General features: G+C 43.5%; 1 protein-coding gene across 1 annotated transcript in view; it reads left to right on the top strand.

Annotated features, from left to right (window-relative positions):
• Window positions 1-3,972, top strand: part of LOC144594456 (ras-related protein Rab-40B) — a 38,415-nt gene extending 34,443 nt beyond the window's left edge. The window contains exon 6 of the mRNA XM_078400949.1: window positions 399-3,972. Coding sequence (XP_078257075.1) covers window positions 399-667 — 269 coding nt within the window. The 3' untranslated portion in view covers window positions 668-3,972. The remainder of the gene's footprint in view (window positions 1-398) is intronic.
• Window positions 3,973-20,913: the final 16,941 nt, after the last annotated feature.

Below are 20,913 nucleotides of genomic sequence, written 5' to 3'. Positions count from 1 at the left end.
ATTATCCTCATGAAACGTTCTCCAATTACAGTGTGGTTGTTGATACTGCTACAGCAATATACATTAAATGTAGGTTGAATGGTTGCATCTTATACTTTGTTATCTTATGGCTCATATTCAGCAATTTAAAAAAGTCGGAGCCAGTTCGTGGATATATTACTTGAGGAATTTGCGCTAAACTGTAATTTCGTTTGTTAATTAGCACTACCACAGTACGAAACATTTATAATCATAATTTTATGTTTTACTTTATTACTTTATCTGTCATTTTTTTTGGCTTTGAATGTTGATTCATTTTCTTTAAGTATCTTAATAATTATTTGCTCATTAGCACAGCAAGTTTGTCTACAGGTTCCTTGTAACTATTCTTACAAATATTTTGTATTATTTCTTTGCAGTGCTAAGCCTACAGGACCTCTGCTGTCGAGCCATTGTTTCGTGCACACCTGTGCATCTGGTGGACAAACTGCCCCTTCCCGTTGCCTTAAAGAGTCACCTTAAGTCTTTCTCAATGGCAAATGGTCTGAATGCCAGAATGATGCATGGACGTTCCTACTCTCTCACTGCTAATGGCAGCAAACAAAATAGCCTGAAGAAGTCCAAGATCATTCGTCCCTCCCAAAGCCCAACACAGAGTTGCACTCGAAACAGCTGCAAAATCTCTTAGTTGCAATGCTGGTCAATCTGTGAAAAAGAACGCTGAGATTTTTCAATTTATGCAGCTTGACAGGCTCTTTGATGTTCCAGTTTTTAAAAAAATGCTTCCAAACTGTATTTATAAAGGGTCCATCAATCGTAGAGTCAGAGTTTTGTTGCCTCCATCACAGTGAGGGGGTGTTTGGAGTCACTGTGATGGATGTTTGTGTTGGGGTCGGGTGTCCTGTGTTCTTTTCTTTTTTGCTGTGTTTTGTGTGACTGCTGAAATTTCGTTCGGTGTAAAAAGCCGAGTGACAATAAAGTGTTGTTATGTTATGTTGTTATGCAGGAATGAGAAATGATGCTGCTAGTTAAAGAGTAATTGATTACAGGGACCTCTGATTCTTGTGAGCATTTCAATTGAAGTAAGAATGTGTGATTTACGACAGTTCTGTGTCAAAAAGAACAAAAGGTGTTTGTCTGTTTATGTGAGCCAGGCAGTGCAATTGTCTCAAATTGCAGGAGATTGTTTTGGAGGAAATAAGCATGTATGATGTCAGTGTGTGCTGGAAATTGAATTGCAATGTGCACTGTTGTTTAAAACATTTTTAAGTACTGCAGTCAGAAAATAGATCACAGTGACGCTATAGGAATAGGAATACTTTATTGTCACATGTGACTTGGCACAGTGAGATTCTTTGCTTGCATACACAATGTATACAAATAGCAGCCACATACTGCGCTGACAAAGTTACAAAGCACGTCGGCTCCTCCTTTTGTTCCCCCCCCCCCCCATAATGGTTCCCCCACGCCAGGTCCCCATTGTCTTTTGTCGCCCCCCCCCATTGTTCTCCCCCCACCGTCATGGCGGTCCCCCACGCTTGTGTCCTCCATCATTCTTCCCCTCCCCCCCTCACGGTGGACCGTCGACCATGGGTCGACCCGCGAGGCATCGCCGCCACTGCGAGGCTTCTCCACTTCACGCGTCCGTGGTGTCGACCGGAGACCCAGCCACAGGCTTCTTCGGCCGCTTCACCCAATCCGGGCTTTTACCCGCGATGCCCGGCTGGGCCCCAAACTGGGCTTCTACGCAGCAATCTGAGAGATGTTGAAACCGCGGCGCCTCGATAAAGGCCTCCGGCCGTGTTCCTAGTCAACAGCCGCGGCCCGTCGGGAAGCCTTCTGGCCGCGCGGCCCGTCGGGTTTGCCTGGGCAACCGGCAGGCACCTATAAATTAACAAGTAAATGTGTATGTAAAATTATATGCAGAAAAACATTTGAAATTTGGTGGTCGTTACTGTCATAGGTTATATTACTTCAATGATTTGTAAATATAATTTCCTTGTGGGACTATTGTTTGTTTTTGTACAGAAACAAAAAAATTGCTTTAAAGTACAGTGCAAAGGGAATAGAAATGCCAAAGGTGTTCATGGTAGAAATATTGTGTGGGTGTTGGAGGGTGGGGCTGGGGAGGGCAACACAGATTTCTACATTACCAATTTTTTGTAATTAAAATACTTTAGAAGGAGGGAAACATCATATGCATCTTTCTGGGCAGAGATGTGCTTTGTAATTCTTTTAAATGTGACTGTTTTGTAAAGACTGATATATTTGCCTGGGCCACCATTTTATTTTAATGGGCTCCTTACTGGCTGTTTTACAACCTGAGCTGTTGTTGTATGGAAGATTTCAGAAATACCATGTTTCTATTTAATAGAGCTTAGATTCAATTTCTTTAAATACCGATATCTTGTTAAAATCAGAAAGATTTCTGGAGTGAAATAACTGGCCACTAGTTGTAGCTGTTTCTTCAAAACAGCATCTGCATTTGTATTTCCAGTCTGGGTCTTAACTGCAGAATCAGAATAACCTTTATTGTCATCCAAAAAAGTATTTTGGACGAAATTCCATTACCCACAGTCCAACAATAAGAGCAATAAAAATAAGCAATAACACACACAATCACAAACCAACACAAAACAAAAAAAAGAAACATCCATCACAGTGAGTCTCCTCCAGTCACCTCCTCACTGTGATGGAAGGCCAGAATGTCTCTTCTCTTCCCCTGCCGTCTTCCCCCGCGGTCAGGCTGTTTAAGTTGCCACGTTCCGCGCCGGACGGTGAAAGGTCCACAGCGGGCCGACCCAAACCCGCGATCCGGGACGGGCGAAGACGCTGCCGCTGCACGTCGGGGCGGTCGTGGCTCCTGACATTGAAGCCCCTGCGGGGCAAAGAAAAATCCCGCGGCCGGTTCCAGGCCGCATCGGACGGTGAAAGATCCGCAGCGGGCCGACCCACGCCCCGCGATTCGGGGCGGGCGAAGACGCTGCCGCTGCCGAAGCTTCCGACATCCACGTGGCCGAAGCCTCTGAAAGCGAGTCGCAGCCGCTCTCGCAGAGCCACCACAGCCTCCGATGCCAACCAGCTCCGCAGATGGTAAGTCCGGTCCCCGGGCTCTGCGAACCAGAGCCCAGGTGGAGGCCGCCAGCTCCAGGTGTTTGGCCGATGGTAGGCCGCAGCGGGAATGGAGACACCACTCAGAAAAAAAAGGTCGGGTCTCCGTTCAGAAGAGACAATTTTACAGTCCCCCCCCCCACTACACAGAGTACACAACCACAAAAAACTCTACATCACATCTAAACACTACAATTAAGACAAAAAACAACAAAAAAGACAAACGGACTGCAGGTGAGCCGCAGATGCTGCACAGCGCCAACATTTTTTCCAGGCTCTCAGTAGAAGAGAGATTTGTCAGTTTTTAATCAAGTGCCAAAACAAACGGAAAGGATCTGCTCGGATCAGTCACAGCTACAGAAGTGCACTTGAAGTCAATAATTTGAAATGTGTTGATGTTGACATTAGCTGTGGACAATCTAAACAATCCCATCTTCCACTCTGAGGGATAATGTCAGTCGCTAGCTGAATGGAGAATTTATTTTTCCACACCTATGCGAATGCGATAATTGTGGCCTGGACGCGGCCAGAAATAGGCTAGACGCCAGGCAGGTTTCGAAAGTTCTTTAATGAAGGTTGTGAGCATCCACTCACACGAGTTCCACCAAAGGGATGAAACACTCGCCCAAAACCCCTGAGTAGCCTGTGGGCAGTCCCTCGTCCCAGTCTGTCAAGTGCCGAGGGGACTGACCCTAGGAGTGGCCTAATACCCAGGCTCCGCCACATAATTATGTAAACTGAAGCGAAAACACTACTTTTAAGTTAATCAAATGTATAAGGTATTTTACATTAATTTGAAATAAAGATGTATGTACCAATATGTTCTGAATTTCTGTATAAAATGAATTGTCTACGATTTTAGCAAAATATTATACTATTAAAACTTATAAATATTAATTGCAGCAACAACAAAACAAACTTTTTGGCTGAACACAATTTATTTAGAGTACAATATTTACAATATATTAGTTATTTACAATATATACTAACATATCCTAACTTTTCAGGTTTCTTAATCAGATTTTAAGAATGAGTTCAGCTTTATGCTGTTTTGTCCAATTTGAATGGAAGGCATGATTTTTCTACTTTAGATTACATTGGAAATACAACTTGGCTCACAATGTCTATGCTGGTGCTGGTGAACCACTTAAGCCTCCCCCTGTGTTTTATCATCTGAATCTCTGCAGTTCCATATTCCCATCTTATTTGTATGCTTTTCAGAATCTTCTGAAATGCATCTGCTTTATTTACCTCTCCCTTTTCACATTCTTGCCACTCTTTGTGTAAAGTTGTTTCTTCTGAGTTTCCTATTGGTGACTCTTGTGTAGAAGGGAACTGCAAATGCTGGTTTACACCAAAGATAGACACAATATGCTGGAGTAACTCAGCAGGACAGGCAGCATTTCTGGAGGGAAGGAATGGGTGACGTTTCGGGTCGAGACCCTTCTTCAGACTGAAAGTCAGCGGAGAGGGAGACACAGAGATATGGAAGGGTAAGATGTGAAAACGTGACATCAAAGGGGATGCGGTCAAGGAAAATGTAGAATAGATCATTGTTACCTAGGGGAAGGTTACAACGAAGCATACAAAGATCAAATTTAAATAGTACAGTCATACTGGTCGGAGAACAGGGATGGAGAGAGAGGGAAGGCAAGGGTTACTGGAAGTTAGAGAAGTCGACATTCATACTCCAGCATTTTGTGAATAAATCAACATTCATACTGCTGGATTGTAAGCTGCCCAAGCAAAATATCCTTGTACAGTCTGGGTGCCCTATTATGAAGAGTACTTGAAAGTTTGATCTTCCTTAGCTTCACTACAGATTTAGCATAACCTCTTTACTTTAAATTCTATCCTTCAATAAATGCTAGTGTTTTCTTTTATTTAGTGACCTTACTGACTGATGAACATTGAATACACAATATTCAGTACAGGAAATGATTCTCCCTGTTCACTACACCTTGGACTTCAGATACAACTCAGACTCCTGCCAGCTGCAGAAGTTTTTGGATGACTCCGCAATTGTGGGCTGCATCAGTGAGGGGAGGGAAGCTGAATACAGAGGTGTAGTCAATGACTTTGAGTGGTGTGGGCTGAATTACCTGCAGCTCAACACCGAAAAGACTAAGGAGTTAGTGGCGTGGATGTGCAGTTTACCAAGAAGTACCTTGGAGTTTACCTGGACAGTAAACTGGACTGGTCCAGGATCGCTGAGGCACTGTATAAGCGATAGCCATCTGTACTTTCTGAGGCGGCTCCACTCTTTCAAGGTCTGCAGTAAGTTGCTTCAGATGTTCTATCAATCGGTGGTGGCCAGTGCCATCTATTACGCTGTTGTGTGCTGGGGTAGCAGGGCGAAGGCCGTGGATGCCAACAGAATCAATAAGCACATCAGGAAGGCTAGCTCCGTCCTAAGAGTGGAGTTGGATTCATGGGAAATGGTCTTGGAGGGGAGGATGCTCCTTAAACAATGGTGCATCTTGGATAATACAGCTCATTCTCTCCATGACACACTGGACAACCTGAGGAGCACCTTCAGCAACAGACTGATTCCACCATAATGCAGCCCAGAATGCCACAGGGGATCCTTTTTCCATCAAACTGTTCAACTCCTCCCCCTTCATTTGTGGGGTAGACTGACTCCCCTTCCCCCACTCCATCCCCCCCCCCCATCCCAATCTTTCCACATCCCCAAACCTGGACTTTCCATTCGTCACTTTAATTTCATGTTTCATGTATTTTGTGTTTTATGACCGTTGGCAGACTGATTTCCCTCTTGAGATAAATAAAGTTCTATCGTATCATATCATATATTGTGTTTTGTTTAAACTGCACTGTGGTAGATGGATATAGTGCATTGGTAATCCAACATCAATCTATGTGTATGTCCACAGACACTCCTTGTTCTAGCTACAGACAGGCAATTGCATGAATGAGCTTGCAGATAAAGATCAAATAACAATCATTTTTATTTTCACCAGAGTAAACAGTTGATGACTTTAACATTCATGCTACAAATCACTCTTTCAGGACATGTTTAAAGGTTCTTCATGTTTCTATGTTTACTCAACTGAAAATCTGATGGCAGACCTCACAAGTCGTGCCAAGACTTTTCATACTAACGATAGTCTTCACTGAACCTTATATCTCAGCAGCTTGCATACTGTTTTAATGTCGCAACTTTATTAAAACAATAAATCAAATTACTTGAAGAAGATATTACACATAATTTTGGTATGGAAAGATATACGCCACATTGATATTTAAAATATGATTTCACTTCATTTCTATATACAGTCCCCTCCATAATGTTTGGAACAAAGACCCATCATTTATTTATTTGCCTCAATACTCCACAATTTGAGATTTGTAATAGAAAAAAAACACATGTGGTTAAAGTGCACATTTAATAAAGGCCATTTTTATACATTTTGGTTTCACCATGAAAAAATTACAGCAGTGTTTATACATAGTCCCCCCATTTCAGGGCACCATAATGTTTGGGACACAGCAATGTCATGTAAATGAAAGTAGTCATGTTTAGTATTTTGTTGCATATCCTTTGCATGCAATGACTGCTTGAAGTCTGCGATTCATGGACATCACCAGTTGCTGGGTGTATTCTCTAGTGATTCTCTGCCAGGCCTGTATTGCAGCCATCTTTCGCTTATGCTTGTTTTGGGGGCTAGTCCCCTTCAGTTTTCTCTTCAGCATATAAAAGGCATGCTCAATTGGGTTCAGATCGAGTGCTTGACTTGGCCACTCAAGAATTGATCATTTTTTAGCTTTGAAAAACTCCTTTATTGCTTTTTTAGCAGTATGTTTGGGATCATTGTCTTGCTATAGAATGAACCACCGTTCTCAGTCTGATAATCGCTTATTTGACTTTCATTGCCACAACTTTCGTCCTCATGTTGATAAACAGCAATAAGTTTCCAAAGGTGATGGAAAGACTGGGGGAAAGACGAGGTGCTGAGAGCTCTCTTATACATACCTGCATGAAGGAGGCAATTAAACACACCTGAGCAATTACAAACGCCTGTGAAGCCATGTGTCCCAAACATTATGGTGCCCTGAAATGGGGGGGACTATGTATAAACTCAACTGTAATTTCTACACGGTGAAACCAAAATGTATAAAAATGGCTTTTAATAAAATCTGACAATGTGCACTTTAACCACATGTGATTTTTTTTCTATTACAAATCTCAAATTGTGGAGTGCAGAGGCAAATAAATAAATGATGAGTATTTGTCCCAAACTTTGTGGAGGGCACTGTAGCTACATTGTTCTTGTTTTTTTTAGATTTAGAGATACAGCGTGGAAACAGGCCCTTCGGCCCACCGGGTCCACGCCGCCCAGCGATCCCCGCACATTAACACTATCCTACACACCCTAGGGACATTTTTTACATTTGCCCAGCCAATTAACCTACATACCTGTAGGTCTTTGGAGTGTGGGAGGAAACCGAAGATCTCGGAGAAAACCCACGCAGGTCACGGGAGAACATACAAACTCCGTACAGACGGCACCCGCAGTCAGGATCGAATCTGAGTCTCCGACGCTGTAAGGCAGCAACTCTACCGCTGCACCACCGTGCCGCCGTTATGAACTATTGGTTATTGAACTATTGGTTGGTTATGAACTATTTTTCCATTTATAATATTTTTGAAGTGTATCCCAAAATGACTTTTGGTAATCATTTTAAATGCACTTACTTGTTGCTTGCCCTCTTAAAAGTCTTTTTTACTGTTATGTTCATCATGTTTTGTTTTCTTTCTCTGCTCTCCAATGATACAAGTTTTCATTTGAAGCTGCTGCTTTAACACTGATCATGACATTCTTTTTCCCCACAGATTTCAGACAGTGTGTGCTCAACAACAGTGTATTGGAACGCTACACTAAAATTGCCATGGAATCTTGAGCAAAACACAAATGCTGGAGGAATTCAGCGGATCAGGCAGCATCTGGGGAGGGAATGGGCAGGGCGACATTTTGGGTCAGGACCTTTCTTCAGACTTACTGGTAGTGGGGAGAAAGCTGGGAATGAGAGGTAGGGGCGGGACGAGGCCTGGCAAATGACAGGTGGCTCTGTTGCTGAACACGACCTGAAGACTAGTTAAAAAGGTGGAGTTCATGAATGACTTTAAAACAAGAGGTCAGAAGTGAAGGAATTCAAACTTGTACGAAGTGGCAGTCATTACTTTCAAAGCTGGAAGGGGATGTGGAAGTAGACCACTAAATAATTTTAACATAATACTAAAAATTCCATTTGGAATCTATTAAGAAAATGGTAGAACAAAAATCAAGAGTCAAGTCAAGAGTGTTTTATTGTCATACGTCCCAGATAGAACAGTAAAATTCTTACTTGCTGCAGCACAACAGAATATGTAAACATAGTACATGTAAACAATATGATAAACGAGAGAGAAAAAAAAAGTTCAGTGTGTATGTATACACATACTCACAAGTGCACACTTGTAAATCATTATCAATGTTTACATTTAAAATAGGAATGTTACATATAGTGAGCTTAAAGTTCTCAACTTCAACTCTTGCTCTTTTAAGCTGGTAAACCTGCCGCTGCGTACACAGGAATCATATAACTCCGACAGCTCCAGTAATTGCCATCTGAACAGTAACTTCCATTAATAAATCTCCATTGTCATAGTAAAATGTCTCTGGTTTCACAGGGTCAGGGCACTTTATAAACGGTGAGAAATTAGTTGAGGTCAAAGTACATGTACAAAGGTGGGTGGCATGGTGGCGCAGCGGTAGAGTTGCTGCCTTACAGCAAATGCAGTGCCACAGACCCTGGTTCGATCCCAACTACGGGTGCTGTCTGTACGGAGTTTGTACGTTCTCCCTGTGACCTGAGTGGGTTTTCTCCGAGATCTTTGGTTTCCTCCCACACTCCAAAAATATACAGGTTTGTAGGTTAATTGGCTTGGTGAATGTAAAAATTATCCCTTGTGGGTATAGGATAGTGTTGATGTGTGGGGCTCACTGGTCGGCACGGACCCGGTGGGCCGAAGAGCCTGTTTCCGTTCTGTATCTCAATACTAAACTACGTAAATTGAAAGCTGGTGAACTAATACAAAAAAAATGTAAAGGCACACAATCCCTGGATTTTTAATGTTAAGAAGGCTGGAATTTATTACCTTGCAAATTTTACAGAGATTTCGTTACGCCCTATGTGGTGTATTGCATTCAATTGTAGACTCCACGCCTCAGGAAAGATCTATACACCTTGGGGTGGGTGTAAAGTAGAAACATGTTGAGACTAAAAAGGTTACATTGTGAGGACAAGTTGTGAATATGTTGTGAATTATTAGCTTGCATTTTTTGTGATAGAACATAGTGCAGTAAAGGAACAGGCCCTTTAGTGCACAATGTTTGTGCCGAACATGATGACAGGTTAAACTGACCTCATCTGCCTGGACATGATCCATATCCCTCTATTCCCTGCACTTCCATGTGCCTATCCAAAAGCCTCTGAAACACCACTATCGTAGTTGACTCCACCACCTCCCCTGGTAATGTATTCTAGGCCCCCACTACTATCTATAAAAAATACTCGCCACGCACATCTCCATTAAACTTTTCCCCCTCTCACCATATAGCTATGCCCTCCAGTGATGGACCTTTCTATGCTGAGGAAAAGGTTCTGTCTACTCTATCTATGTCTCTCATAATTGTATGTACTTCTATCAAATGTCCTCTCAACCTCTGACATTCCAGAGAAAACAATCCAAATCTATCCAACCTCTCCCTGTATCTGAAACCCTCTAATCCAGACAACATTCCTGGTAAACCTCTGTACATTTTCCAAAGCTCGACCAGAATTGCACATAATGCTCCAAACGCAGCCTAACCAAAGTCCTTTACAGCTGCATCATGGCTTCCTAACTTATATTCAATGCCCCCAGGAAACATACCTCATGCCTTCTAAACCACCCTATCTTCTTGTGCTGCCACCTTCAATGAGCTATGAACTTGGACTCCAAGATCTTTTTGCATATCAATGCTGTTAAAGGTCTTGCCATTAACTGTGTACTCTATCCTCACATCTAACCTCCCAAAGTGCATCACCTCACACTTGCTTGAGTTAAACTCAATCTGTTATTTCTCTGCCCATTTCTGCAGCTGGTCTAACTCCTGCTGTATCTTCTGACAGCATTCCTTCAATGTTGGTGTCGTCAGCAAACTTACTCACCAACCCATCTACTTTTACGTCTGTCATTTATATATATATATATATATATATTTGTATATATATATATACACACACACAAACAGCGGAGGTCCCAGCACAGATCCTTGCGGAACTCCATTAGTCACAGACCTCCAGACAGAATATTTACCTTCCATCACAACCCGCTGTCTTCTATGAATAAGCCAGTTCTGAATCCATACGACCAAGTCAATGGGGATCCCGTGCACCTTAATCTTTAGAATCAACCTGCCATGAGGGATCTTACCAAAAACCTCACTAAAATCCAATGTACACATCTTCCGCCTACCTTAATCAATCTCCTCTGTCACCTCCTCCAAAAACTCAATCGTTAATGAGACACGACCTGCAAAGTCATGCTGGCTATCCCGAATTAGCCCATTCTCCGCCAAATGGGAGTAAAATCCTATCTCAAAGAATTGTCTCCAATAGTTTCCCTAGCACTAATATCAGGCTCACCGGTTATAGGTCCCTAGTTTTTCTCTACTTCTGTTCTGAAACAAAGATCCTTGTCCAGGCCCCACAATCTTTTCTCTTGCCTCCTTCAATAACCTGGGATAGTTTCTGTTAGGCCCTGTGGACTTATCCACCTTAATGTTCTTCAAGAGCCGCAACACCACCCGAGGCTAATTCTGTACAAGTTCAGAACAAGAAATAACTTTAAATTAGAATTAGCCTGTTCAGAAAACAATTTTTCACACAAAGTATGTTGGTAACTTTGAATACTTTTCCCAAAAAGACCTATTTTCAATTTAAAAAGATTGATTATTTTAGTTTGTGTGCCTTTAGGGAGCCAAGGAGAACAGTTTCAAAATACAGTCAAGCATAATGTAATTGAAAGGCAGTCAAGGAATGAGACACAGGAGCAGAATTAAGCTATTTGGCTCGTCGTGTCTACTCCGCCATTCGATCATGACTGATCTATTTTTCCCTCTCAGCCCCATTCACCTGCCTTCTCCCCGTAACCTTTGACACCCTTACTAATCAAGAACCTATCAATCTCCGCTTCAAAAATATCCATTGATTAGGCCTCCACAGATGTCTGTGGCAATGAATTCTACAGATTCACTGTGTTCCGGCTTAAGAAACTTCTCATCTCCTTTCTAATGGTATGTCCTTTTAATCTGAGATCTGTGCCCTTTAGTTGAAGACTCTCCCACTAATGGAAACACATCATATCCACTCTATCTAGGCCTTTAATTATTCTGTAGGTTTCAATGTGATTCCCTCCTCTCCCTTCTAAACTTCAGGCCATGAGCCATCAAGAGCTCATCACACATAAACCCAATCGTTCCCAGACAAAATGAATGCTGACATTGCATTTGCCTTCCTTACTACCAATTCAACACAGGTCAACCTTTTGGGAATCTTGCAACAATGCTTCCAATTCCCTTTTACCTCTCCAATTTCTGAATCCTCTACCCATTTAGAAGCCTTTATTCCTTCTACGAAAGTGTAAGACCGTACACGTTGCTATGGTGTATTCCATTTGCCAGTTGTTTTCCACTCTCCAAACCTCTTGCGGATTCCCTGCTTTCTCAACGCTATCTGCCGCTCCACCTATTTTCCTATCATCCGCAAACCTGTTCACAATGCCTTCAATTCCCTCAACCAAATCATTACCATATACTGTGAAAAGTAGCGGACCCAACACCAACCTCTGTAGAACACCACTGCTCACCGTCTGACAACCAGAAAAGGCCCCCTATATTCCCACTCTTTGCCTTCTGCCAGTCAGCCAATCTTCTATCCATGCTAGTACTTTGCCTTTAATACCATGGCCTCCTATCTTTAGCAGGCTCATGTGTGGCACCTTATCAAAGGCCTTCTGAAAATCCAAGTAAACATCATTCACTGATTCTCCTTTGCTTATTGCTTCTGCAAAGAATTTGAACAAACTTGTCAGCCAAAATTCCCCCCCTATCAAAACCATGCTGAGTTCAGCCTATTTTACCATGTGCTTCATCGTACCATGAAACATCATCCTAAATAATGGACTCTAAAATCTTGCCAACAACTGAAATCAGGCGAACTGGCCTATTTCCATTTCTTGCCCTGCTCCCTTCTTAAACAGTGGAATTACATTTGTGATTTTCCAGTTCTCTGGAATCATTTCTGACTCTGGTGATTCTTGAAAGATCACAACGAATGCCTCCACAATCTCCTATTCCACCGCTTTCAGAACCCTGGGGTATAATCCATCCGGTTCAGGTGACTTATCCACCTTTAGACCTTTCAGCACCACCTTCTCCTGAGTAAACGTTTGAAATCACTTCTGCCCCCTGGCTCGCTTGAATTTCTGGCACACGACTGGCGTCGTCCACTGTGAAGACTGATGCAATAAACATATTTTTTCAGTTTGTCTACCATTTCTTTGTTCCCCATTACTACTTCTCCAGTGCCAATTTCCAGTGGTCCAATATCCACTCTCTTTATATGTGGGGGAAAAACGTCTTGTATCCTCTTTTATATTATTGGCTAGCTTACCTTCATTTCTCATCTTTTCTCTCCTTATTACTTTTTTAGTTGCCTTCTGGTGGCTTTTAAAAGCTTCCCATTCCTCTAACTTCCCACTAAACATTGTCATATTATATGCCTTCTATTTTGCTTTTATGCTGGCTTTGACTTCTTTTGTCAGTCACAGTCTCCTCATTCTCCCCTTGGTGTGCTTCTTCCTCTTTGGAATGAAAAGATCTCAAGAATTGTTCCCAGAAAGCCCTGACATTGCTGCTCCATTGTCATTCCTGCTCGGGCTCCCTTCCAATCAACTTTAGCCAGTTCCACCCTTGTGCCTCTGTGGCTACCTTTATTTAACAAAGCCAAAATAATACCGATACATCCAATTTCAGCTTCTCCCTCTCAAACTGCAGGTTGAATTCTAACATATTATGTTCACTGCCTCCTCGGGGTTCCTTCACCTTAAGATCCCTAATCAAATCTGGCTCATGTCACAACACCAAATCCAGAATTGTCTTTTCCGAAGTGGTGCTCGACCACGAGCTGGTCTAGGAAGCCATCTCATAGGCATTCTACAGAGCAATCTTCCTTCTCGGGAACCTGAATTTCCTAGTCTACTTCCATATTGAAATCCCCCATGTCCACCGTAAGTAACATTGCCTTTCTTGCATACATTTTATATCTCCTGATGTAATCTGTATCCTATATCCGGGCTACTTTACGGAGCCCTGTACATAACTCCCATCAGAGACTTTTCACCCTTGACGTTTCTTACCTCCACCCACAAAGATTCCACATCTTCTCATCCTATGTTGTTTCTTGCTGAGGATTGGATTTCATTCCTTACCAACAGAGCCACCTGATCCCCTCTGCCCATCTGCCTGTTTTTTCAATAGGATGTGTTTGCTTGGATGTGCAGCTCCCAGTTCTGATCCTCTTTCAGCCACGACTGATGCCCCCAATTTCTAACTGCACTATAAGCTCATCTACCATAGGGACAGCATAGTGGCGCAGCGGTACAGTTGCTGCCTCATAGCACTAGAGACCCTGGTTCGATCCTGACCATGGGTGCTGTCTGTACGGAGTTTGTATATTGACCCTGTGACCATGTGGGTTTTCTCCGGGAGCTCCTGTTTCCTCCCACACTCCAAAGACGTACAGGTTTGTAGGTTATTTTGGCGGTTAAAATTATCCCTAGTGTGTAGGATAGTGTTCGTGTACGGAGATCACTGGTCTGTATCTCTAAACTAAACCTTGTGTCGTATACTGCCTGCTCCTACATAATTTGCAAAGGATAAATTGTCGAAGTATATTGTCTACAACGGCAAGTCCATTCTGTGTGGATAGTCTGAGGAAGGGTCTCATCACCCATTCCTTCCATCCAGTGATGCTGCCTGAACCGCTGAGTTACTGCAGCATTTTGTGCCTTTTCTATTTGGATACAGTTGAGTGACATGACTTAGCAATTCTGTGCCAGAATTAAAGGGATACATTTCTGAAGGGGTTGTATGGTGAAAGAGGCAGGATTTGGGCCAAAGTCAGAGCGCCAATGAGACACATACAGTTTACAAGATGATTTATGGTATCTGCACAAGACAAATATATGGGGCAGCAATGGACAGTGTTGAAATACTGTGGGAAAATAGGATCATAGCTGGAGAAAATCAGATAAATTACATTCTCAGACAAATTAGTTTTAAGAAGGATGATTAATCTGATGCTTGAGGCATTCTGGAAAGCAAAACAGATGACATTGAGTACAAGTCTGAACAGCAGAATGCTCTTGCACATTTTGACTCAGCCAGCAGTGACAGTTGCTCCAGGACTGGCAACAGATTCTTTCTCCCCAACCTTCTTACTCAACGCGCCAAATGTCCTGAAGGATTTTCCACTGCTCAGCGTAATATAATACACTACAGTAGAATAACAGGAAATGCTGGAAATCACCACAGTTGAGGCAGCATCTTGGAGAGAGAACGCGAGTCATTGTTTCAGATCATTGACTGTTTATCAGAGCCAAGAAAGTTTAGCAATAATTATGTTTTAAGTTGGTGAGAAGGGGTGGGGAGAGAGATGGAGACTGAGACTCTTATTAACAGCCTGGAGGAGATGAAAATTGACCCTCTTCCTTCTGCATAACTTCAAGATAATGAGATAAAGATCTTCATCAAGGCTCATGCATTCACCCCTCTTGCTTCTGTTCTGAATATGGGATAGAGCCACAAGAGTGGCAACACCTCCAGCCTTCTCAATCTCAAACTGCCCTTGAATATTACTATTCTCCACACTAATCTCGCATCCCTCCTGTGAGATGCAAATGTGAGTGCTCACAATTACGATGCTCGAGACAATCTAGAGAAACAAGTATTTTATTTGCAAGTCTGCAGAGTTGGGTGCCTTCCCTCTCAAGACACACCGAGGTCGGGAAAATCCCTTCTTTTTATTCACTTCACTTTACAATTGTCACATCTTAAATTCCTCCCCTTCGGGCTCCTTCCAATCGGAGCACTGAGGTGCACAATCTACCGTCATCGCCCCTGTTGCCTCCCACATCATACATCGCATGTACATTTAAATGAGGCATCTTGTCATGCGGGGCGTTTTTGCAATATTCATTTATCTCATTAGGCATGCGCAGTACAGAGTAGTTCATGCCCTCTCCCCTAGTGCTCTGGTCATCTTGCCCTCTCTCCTAGTTCTTTGGATATCTTGCCCTTATCCTCGGAATGTCACTATTTACTCTTTGGATATCTTGCCCTTATCCTTGGAACGTCACTAGTTCCTTGGATATCTTGCCCTTATCCTCGGAATGTCACTATTTACTCTTGCGGTTCTTAGTCAGGTCAGCTATTTCTCATGGTCCTTAGTTTAAATCAATTAACCCTTTTTACTTCTCTCTCACAATCCACCCTTTTTCTTATGCCACGCTACTTTGATTTATACTATTTCCTCCTTTTCTAGTGCTAACAGCAGGGTCTTTGCCTCTCTATATTCCTCCTGCTGGTCATGCTGTGTTCTACAGGCCATCATGGTGATGTCGTTCTTTGTCAGGGCTGTCTCTCAATCGCTGAGACAACCCCCGTATGCAGGGAATGATACAACATCCGAATAGACACATCAACCCCATCACAACTACCACTGATGTTAGGGCTGATGTAAAGATGTGCTTCCATTTCCCAAACCAGGAGTCTAGAAACCCGGTCCAGGAGGTGTCTACCCCAGAGTTTTCGGCCAATTCGATAGAGAGGGAGGTGAGACTTGCTAGGGCTCTTGATACAGACCCATCAGGAGCAGTGTTGTTGGGGATGTAGGTGCAACATTGTTCCCCAAACATCACACACACACCCCCTTTCTCAGCCAGGAGCATGTCCAAGGCTATGCGATTTTGCCAGGCCATTAGGCTGGTAGCTGTCAGTTGTTCCGCTAATCCTTCAACCGCATCTCAAGTGTAATTTATAAAGCGTTGTTGATTGTAGTATAGGTAGTTGATCCAGTCCACATTTTTATTAATTGTGGACCACCAGAAGAGTATGGACTCAAAGCCAGCAGCTATCTGGTTTCTGGCTTTGAATTCATCGGGTGCCACTCTTGGCACCCCTATTGCATCTATATAGATGTGTGTGTCAAATGATCCTCTCACCTCTCTCCTTTGTCGTCGGCCCCCTTCATTGAGTTTGACCGCATGCTCTACTGCTATGGTGAAGGGCATCATTAGTTGTGTAAGGGTACAGGTTCCTGTCCATGACCCTGGTAGCCGGGGCCACAGGGTATCCTCTCCGCACCACCACCAGACATCGGCTCTACTGACTATCTGCTTTATCAGCCAGGAGCTACTGAACAGTGACCCCTGTTCCTCAGCTGTAATGTTATACGTCTGATTGCAGTTTAGCACCTCCCCCATTTCCTGTCCATCTGGGTTATATCTTGTATAGCACTCAAATCCCTCCTCCCCTAGGGGAATGGTGAATGGCGGAGGTCGAGGGTCTTTCCTTTGGCCCTTCGTGTTGTTGTTGCTAGCCGGGAATAGGTAATGGTAGCTCTGGCAGGTCTCATTCTTTGGTAGTATGGGATTCGTGAATAGTTGTAATATACATGACATAGCCCCAGGTGTCCTATTCCAATTCAGGGGAAATGGTACGGGGACCAGCTGAGGCTTAGCTCCGGCGCAGGCGTAGCAATTGGTTTGTTGCATACTTCTGGCCGTGTACATCATCCAGGTAAGCCAGGTGTTGGTTCCCTTTCCCCCTGTTGGTATTCCCTCCCCATACAATTGCATTAATTCTATTTCTCCTGTTACTATCATTATATTTAAATCCTTAGGCTCATATTCCGTGGTGACATTGCTGACTACAGGTGGTGCTGGGGTTGCCCAGGGATCCCTACTCTGACTGTCTTCTATCTGGAACATTGCCCCCTTATCCTCATATTTTACCATATATCCGTCCCGTTCTACCTTTATTTCAAACCTCAGGCATGCGTCCTTCCCTGTTTTATCTGCACATATCCAATACCTACCACTTTCCTTCATTTGAACCCTCTGTATGCTTACATATACACGTCCTGGCAATCCCTCATTTGGGTTTTGATATACTCTCCACCTATCAGTTTGATAGGTGGGCTTATGCCACCCCTCTTTAGATGAAGTGAATACCTCGTGCCAATCTTTACAGGGATGGGTGCATACATACATCCTATGACCACACCACCATTTTCCTTCACATACATCAAATGGGATGGTGGTGGCCCTTCTATTCTGTGGCATAGTGATTTTTATACATGTTACATTACTCACAACCTGGATAACCACCCAGCACCCGATCCACCAGCACAAAGTCTTCATTTTCCGTGCGGGGTCTTGGTGAATACCAAAGTCAATGGCTCCTTTCCTCCACGTGCCGTCTACGGGCTGATATTGTCTGGTGGGGCCTCCACGGGACCCTTAAATCGACTTGCGTGTGTCCACCCTTTTTCTTTTGTTCGTACTGCTGTCTCGGTGGTTAATAACACAAGGTAGGGTCCAGTCCACCTAGGTCGCAACTTTTCTTCCTTCCACGTTTTTATTAGTACCCAGTCTCCAGCCTTGACTGAGTGAATCGAAAAATCCAGTGGCGGGCTCTGGGCCAATAATCCTTTAGTTTTTAGTTCTGCAAGAGATTGGGATACTGCCAGTAAATAGTTCCTTAAGAACACGTCGTTCCCTGGTATTGTTGGGATCCCTTCTATCTTTCCTAAGTACGGGAGCCCGAATAACATTTCATATGGGGATACCCCTATATCTTTCCGAGGTGCCGTTCGGTTTCTTAACAAGGCTATCGGAAGGCACTTAGTCCAGGGGAGTCTCGTTTCCTCTACTAACTTGGTGATTTGGGTCTTTAAGGTGCCATTCATTCTTTCCACCTTTCCGGAACTCTGGGGATGCCATGGTGTATGCAATTTCCATTCAATTGCTAATGCTTCACATATCATTTTATGTGTTTTGGAGGCAAAATGGGTCCCTCTATCTGAGTCTTATGTTTCCACAATCCCATATCTGGGTATAATTTGCTCCAATAATACCTTGGCTACCGACTGTGAGGTGGCAGTTGCTGTAGGGAATGCTTCTACCCATCTAGTGAAATGGTCTACTACCACTAACAGGTATTTCCATCTCTGTATCCGGGGCAACTCGGTGAAGTCTATCTGTATTCTTTGGAAGGGTCTTATTGCTAATGGTTGTCCTCCTCCTGGGACTGCTCTCATGATTTTTTTTGTTGATTCGCTGACATATTACACAACCCCCTATGACTTGTTTGGCCATGGTATACATCCCACGGCAAGCGTAGGTCCTGAGGAGGGTATCACAGAGGGCTTGGGTTCCCCAATGGCTTTGCCCGTGCAACCTCCCTAATAACTCCCTTATAATTTCTTTGTTCAATAGCTGCTTTCCATCTGGTGGTGTCCACCATTTCCCATTTGGGGTACGCCGGGCTCCCATTTCTCTCATGTGTTCCTGCTCTTTTTCACCAAAGATAGGTATCTTTTCCTCTGGTTCCCTTAAAGGTATCAGTGACATCATTTCTACTGTCTGATCTGTGGCTGCTCTCTTTGCCACCTCATCTGCTGCCCTATTTCCTCGGACTTCCAGGGTGTTACCCTTCTGATGCCCTGCCACATGTGCTATGGCTACCCGTTCTGGATTCTGCAAGGCCTCCAGTGTCTGTCCTATCAATTGCTCATGCGCTAATTCTTTCCCCCGAGCTGTTATCATTCCTCGCTCTTTCCAGATCTTCCCAAAGGTGTGTACTACCCCAAAGGCGTATTTTGAGTCGGTATACACTGTTCCTTCCTTTCCCTCCAATAGTTCCAAAGCTCTCATTAGTGCATATAATTCACAAGATTGGGCTGACCAACTATCAGGCAGCCTGCCACTTTCAATTTCCTCCATAGTTTCCCCATTCACTATACCGTATCCACTATGTCTTTTTCCATCTATACAGAGTATACAACTGGACCACTACTCTTCCCTCTACCGGTGCTGTGCCTATTCCCAATTGTATTTGTAAATCTCTGCCCATTAAATTTACGCCAGCCTGGGGTACTAAGATCAGGTCCTCTACCGCCTCCCGGTTTTCATACCTTACATTCACTCCTCCTATCTCGGGAGTTACCATCACAGTTCCCCCTACCCCGGTAATTTTTACTCTCCCTTGTCCTGCCTCCGTACCTGTTGATACTTTGGTCACACTTGATCGCTCCGCTCCTGAATCTACCATGAACACCGTATCTTCTCCTTGGGGTCCTATTTTTAAATTTACCAGGGGCTCCCTTCTATAGTCCCTCGACCCCAAGGACGAGAACCCCTGACCCCCCCTATTCATTTTCCATCATACTGTACGTGCGGGACTCCGCTACAAGCTCAGGGCACTCCCTTTTGAAGTGTCCTTCCTTATTACAAAAATAACATTTTGAAGGCCCTGTCCTCCAACCTTGTCCCGTACCCGTATTTCCCCGGCCCCTGCCGTAACCTTCTCCATATCCCCCTCTTCTACGGCCTCTGCCGCCTCCTCTCCCTCTGCCTTGGGCGTAACTCCCCCGCCGTCCTGTACTTCCCTGTTCCTTGTCTACTACTTGCTTTACTGCCTGTAACATAATCTTTGCCTTTCCCTTCTGTTTCTCCTCATCCCTCCGCACGTACACTTTCTGGGCCTCCGTAAGCAACTGAGGTAGTGATCTCTCATTCCAATCATCCACCTTTTCTAACTTTTTCCTCACATCAGGCCAGGATTTAGTCACGAAATTGGCCCTGAGCAGTTGTTGTCCTGCCTCTGATGCCTGCTGATTACATGCCTGTGTTTCTACGTTGCTGTCTCCCTCATACTCCTCATTTGCTGCCTGACGGGTCCCATAAATCTTTCTGTCCCTGAGGTCCTGCAGCCTTTTGATGTCTGCTTCTAGTTCCCGTGCTTCTTGCTTCATCCTTTCCTTTTCCCGCTGCCCCCTTCTCTGTCTATATTCCTTTATGTCTTGCTCATCGTTCCAAGTTGTGACTTCTCCCTCTATCTCCACTATTCCCTTTTACCAAAGGGCACTGCTTTGTTCCGTCCTGGCTGGAATAGGGAGGGGGATACCCAGGGTCCCATAGGCTGGGGTACAGAGTTGATTTTTTTCTCCTGAAGCTCCTGACTTTCATGCTGTTTTGGGGGTCTTTCACCCTTGTTTGGGGTGGTATTCTTTTCCTGCTATGCTTTCCTCAGCCTTTCTCCTTCTATTCTAAACAATTTAAGTACGTCTAGTTATTTTTCCTTTTTCGTTACTCGGGTTTCTGATTTATCCTTAGGCTTATAGTTCTTAATTAACACTCCCATTTCATCACACATATTTATATCAAAATATAAATATATCAACATTTATATCAAAATTTATATCATATTTATATCATTCCGTGGGCCATTTCGTAACCAATTGTTTCGTCCTTTTTTTTTTTCCATTTCTCAGAGTGTTTTTTAAAAAATATCCTCTTTGGATACGGGGAACTTCCTACTTAGTAGTTCAACTGCAGTTATTTTATTCATTGTATTCGTCTTATATTATTTTATTCATTGTATTCGTCTTATATTATGTTAGTGCACTTGGTCAGTCAGTTTAAATGCAGTC

Source organism: Rhinoraja longicauda, chromosome 6 (assembly GCF_053455715.1).
Source record: "Rhinoraja longicauda isolate Sanriku21f chromosome 6, sRhiLon1.1, whole genome shotgun sequence".
NCBI classification, from domain to species: Eukaryota; Metazoa; Chordata; class Chondrichthyes; order Rajiformes; family Arhynchobatidae; genus Rhinoraja; species Rhinoraja longicauda.
Note: the sequence above shows the minus strand (reverse complement) of the source record. Positions and strands in the feature narration are given on the sequence as shown.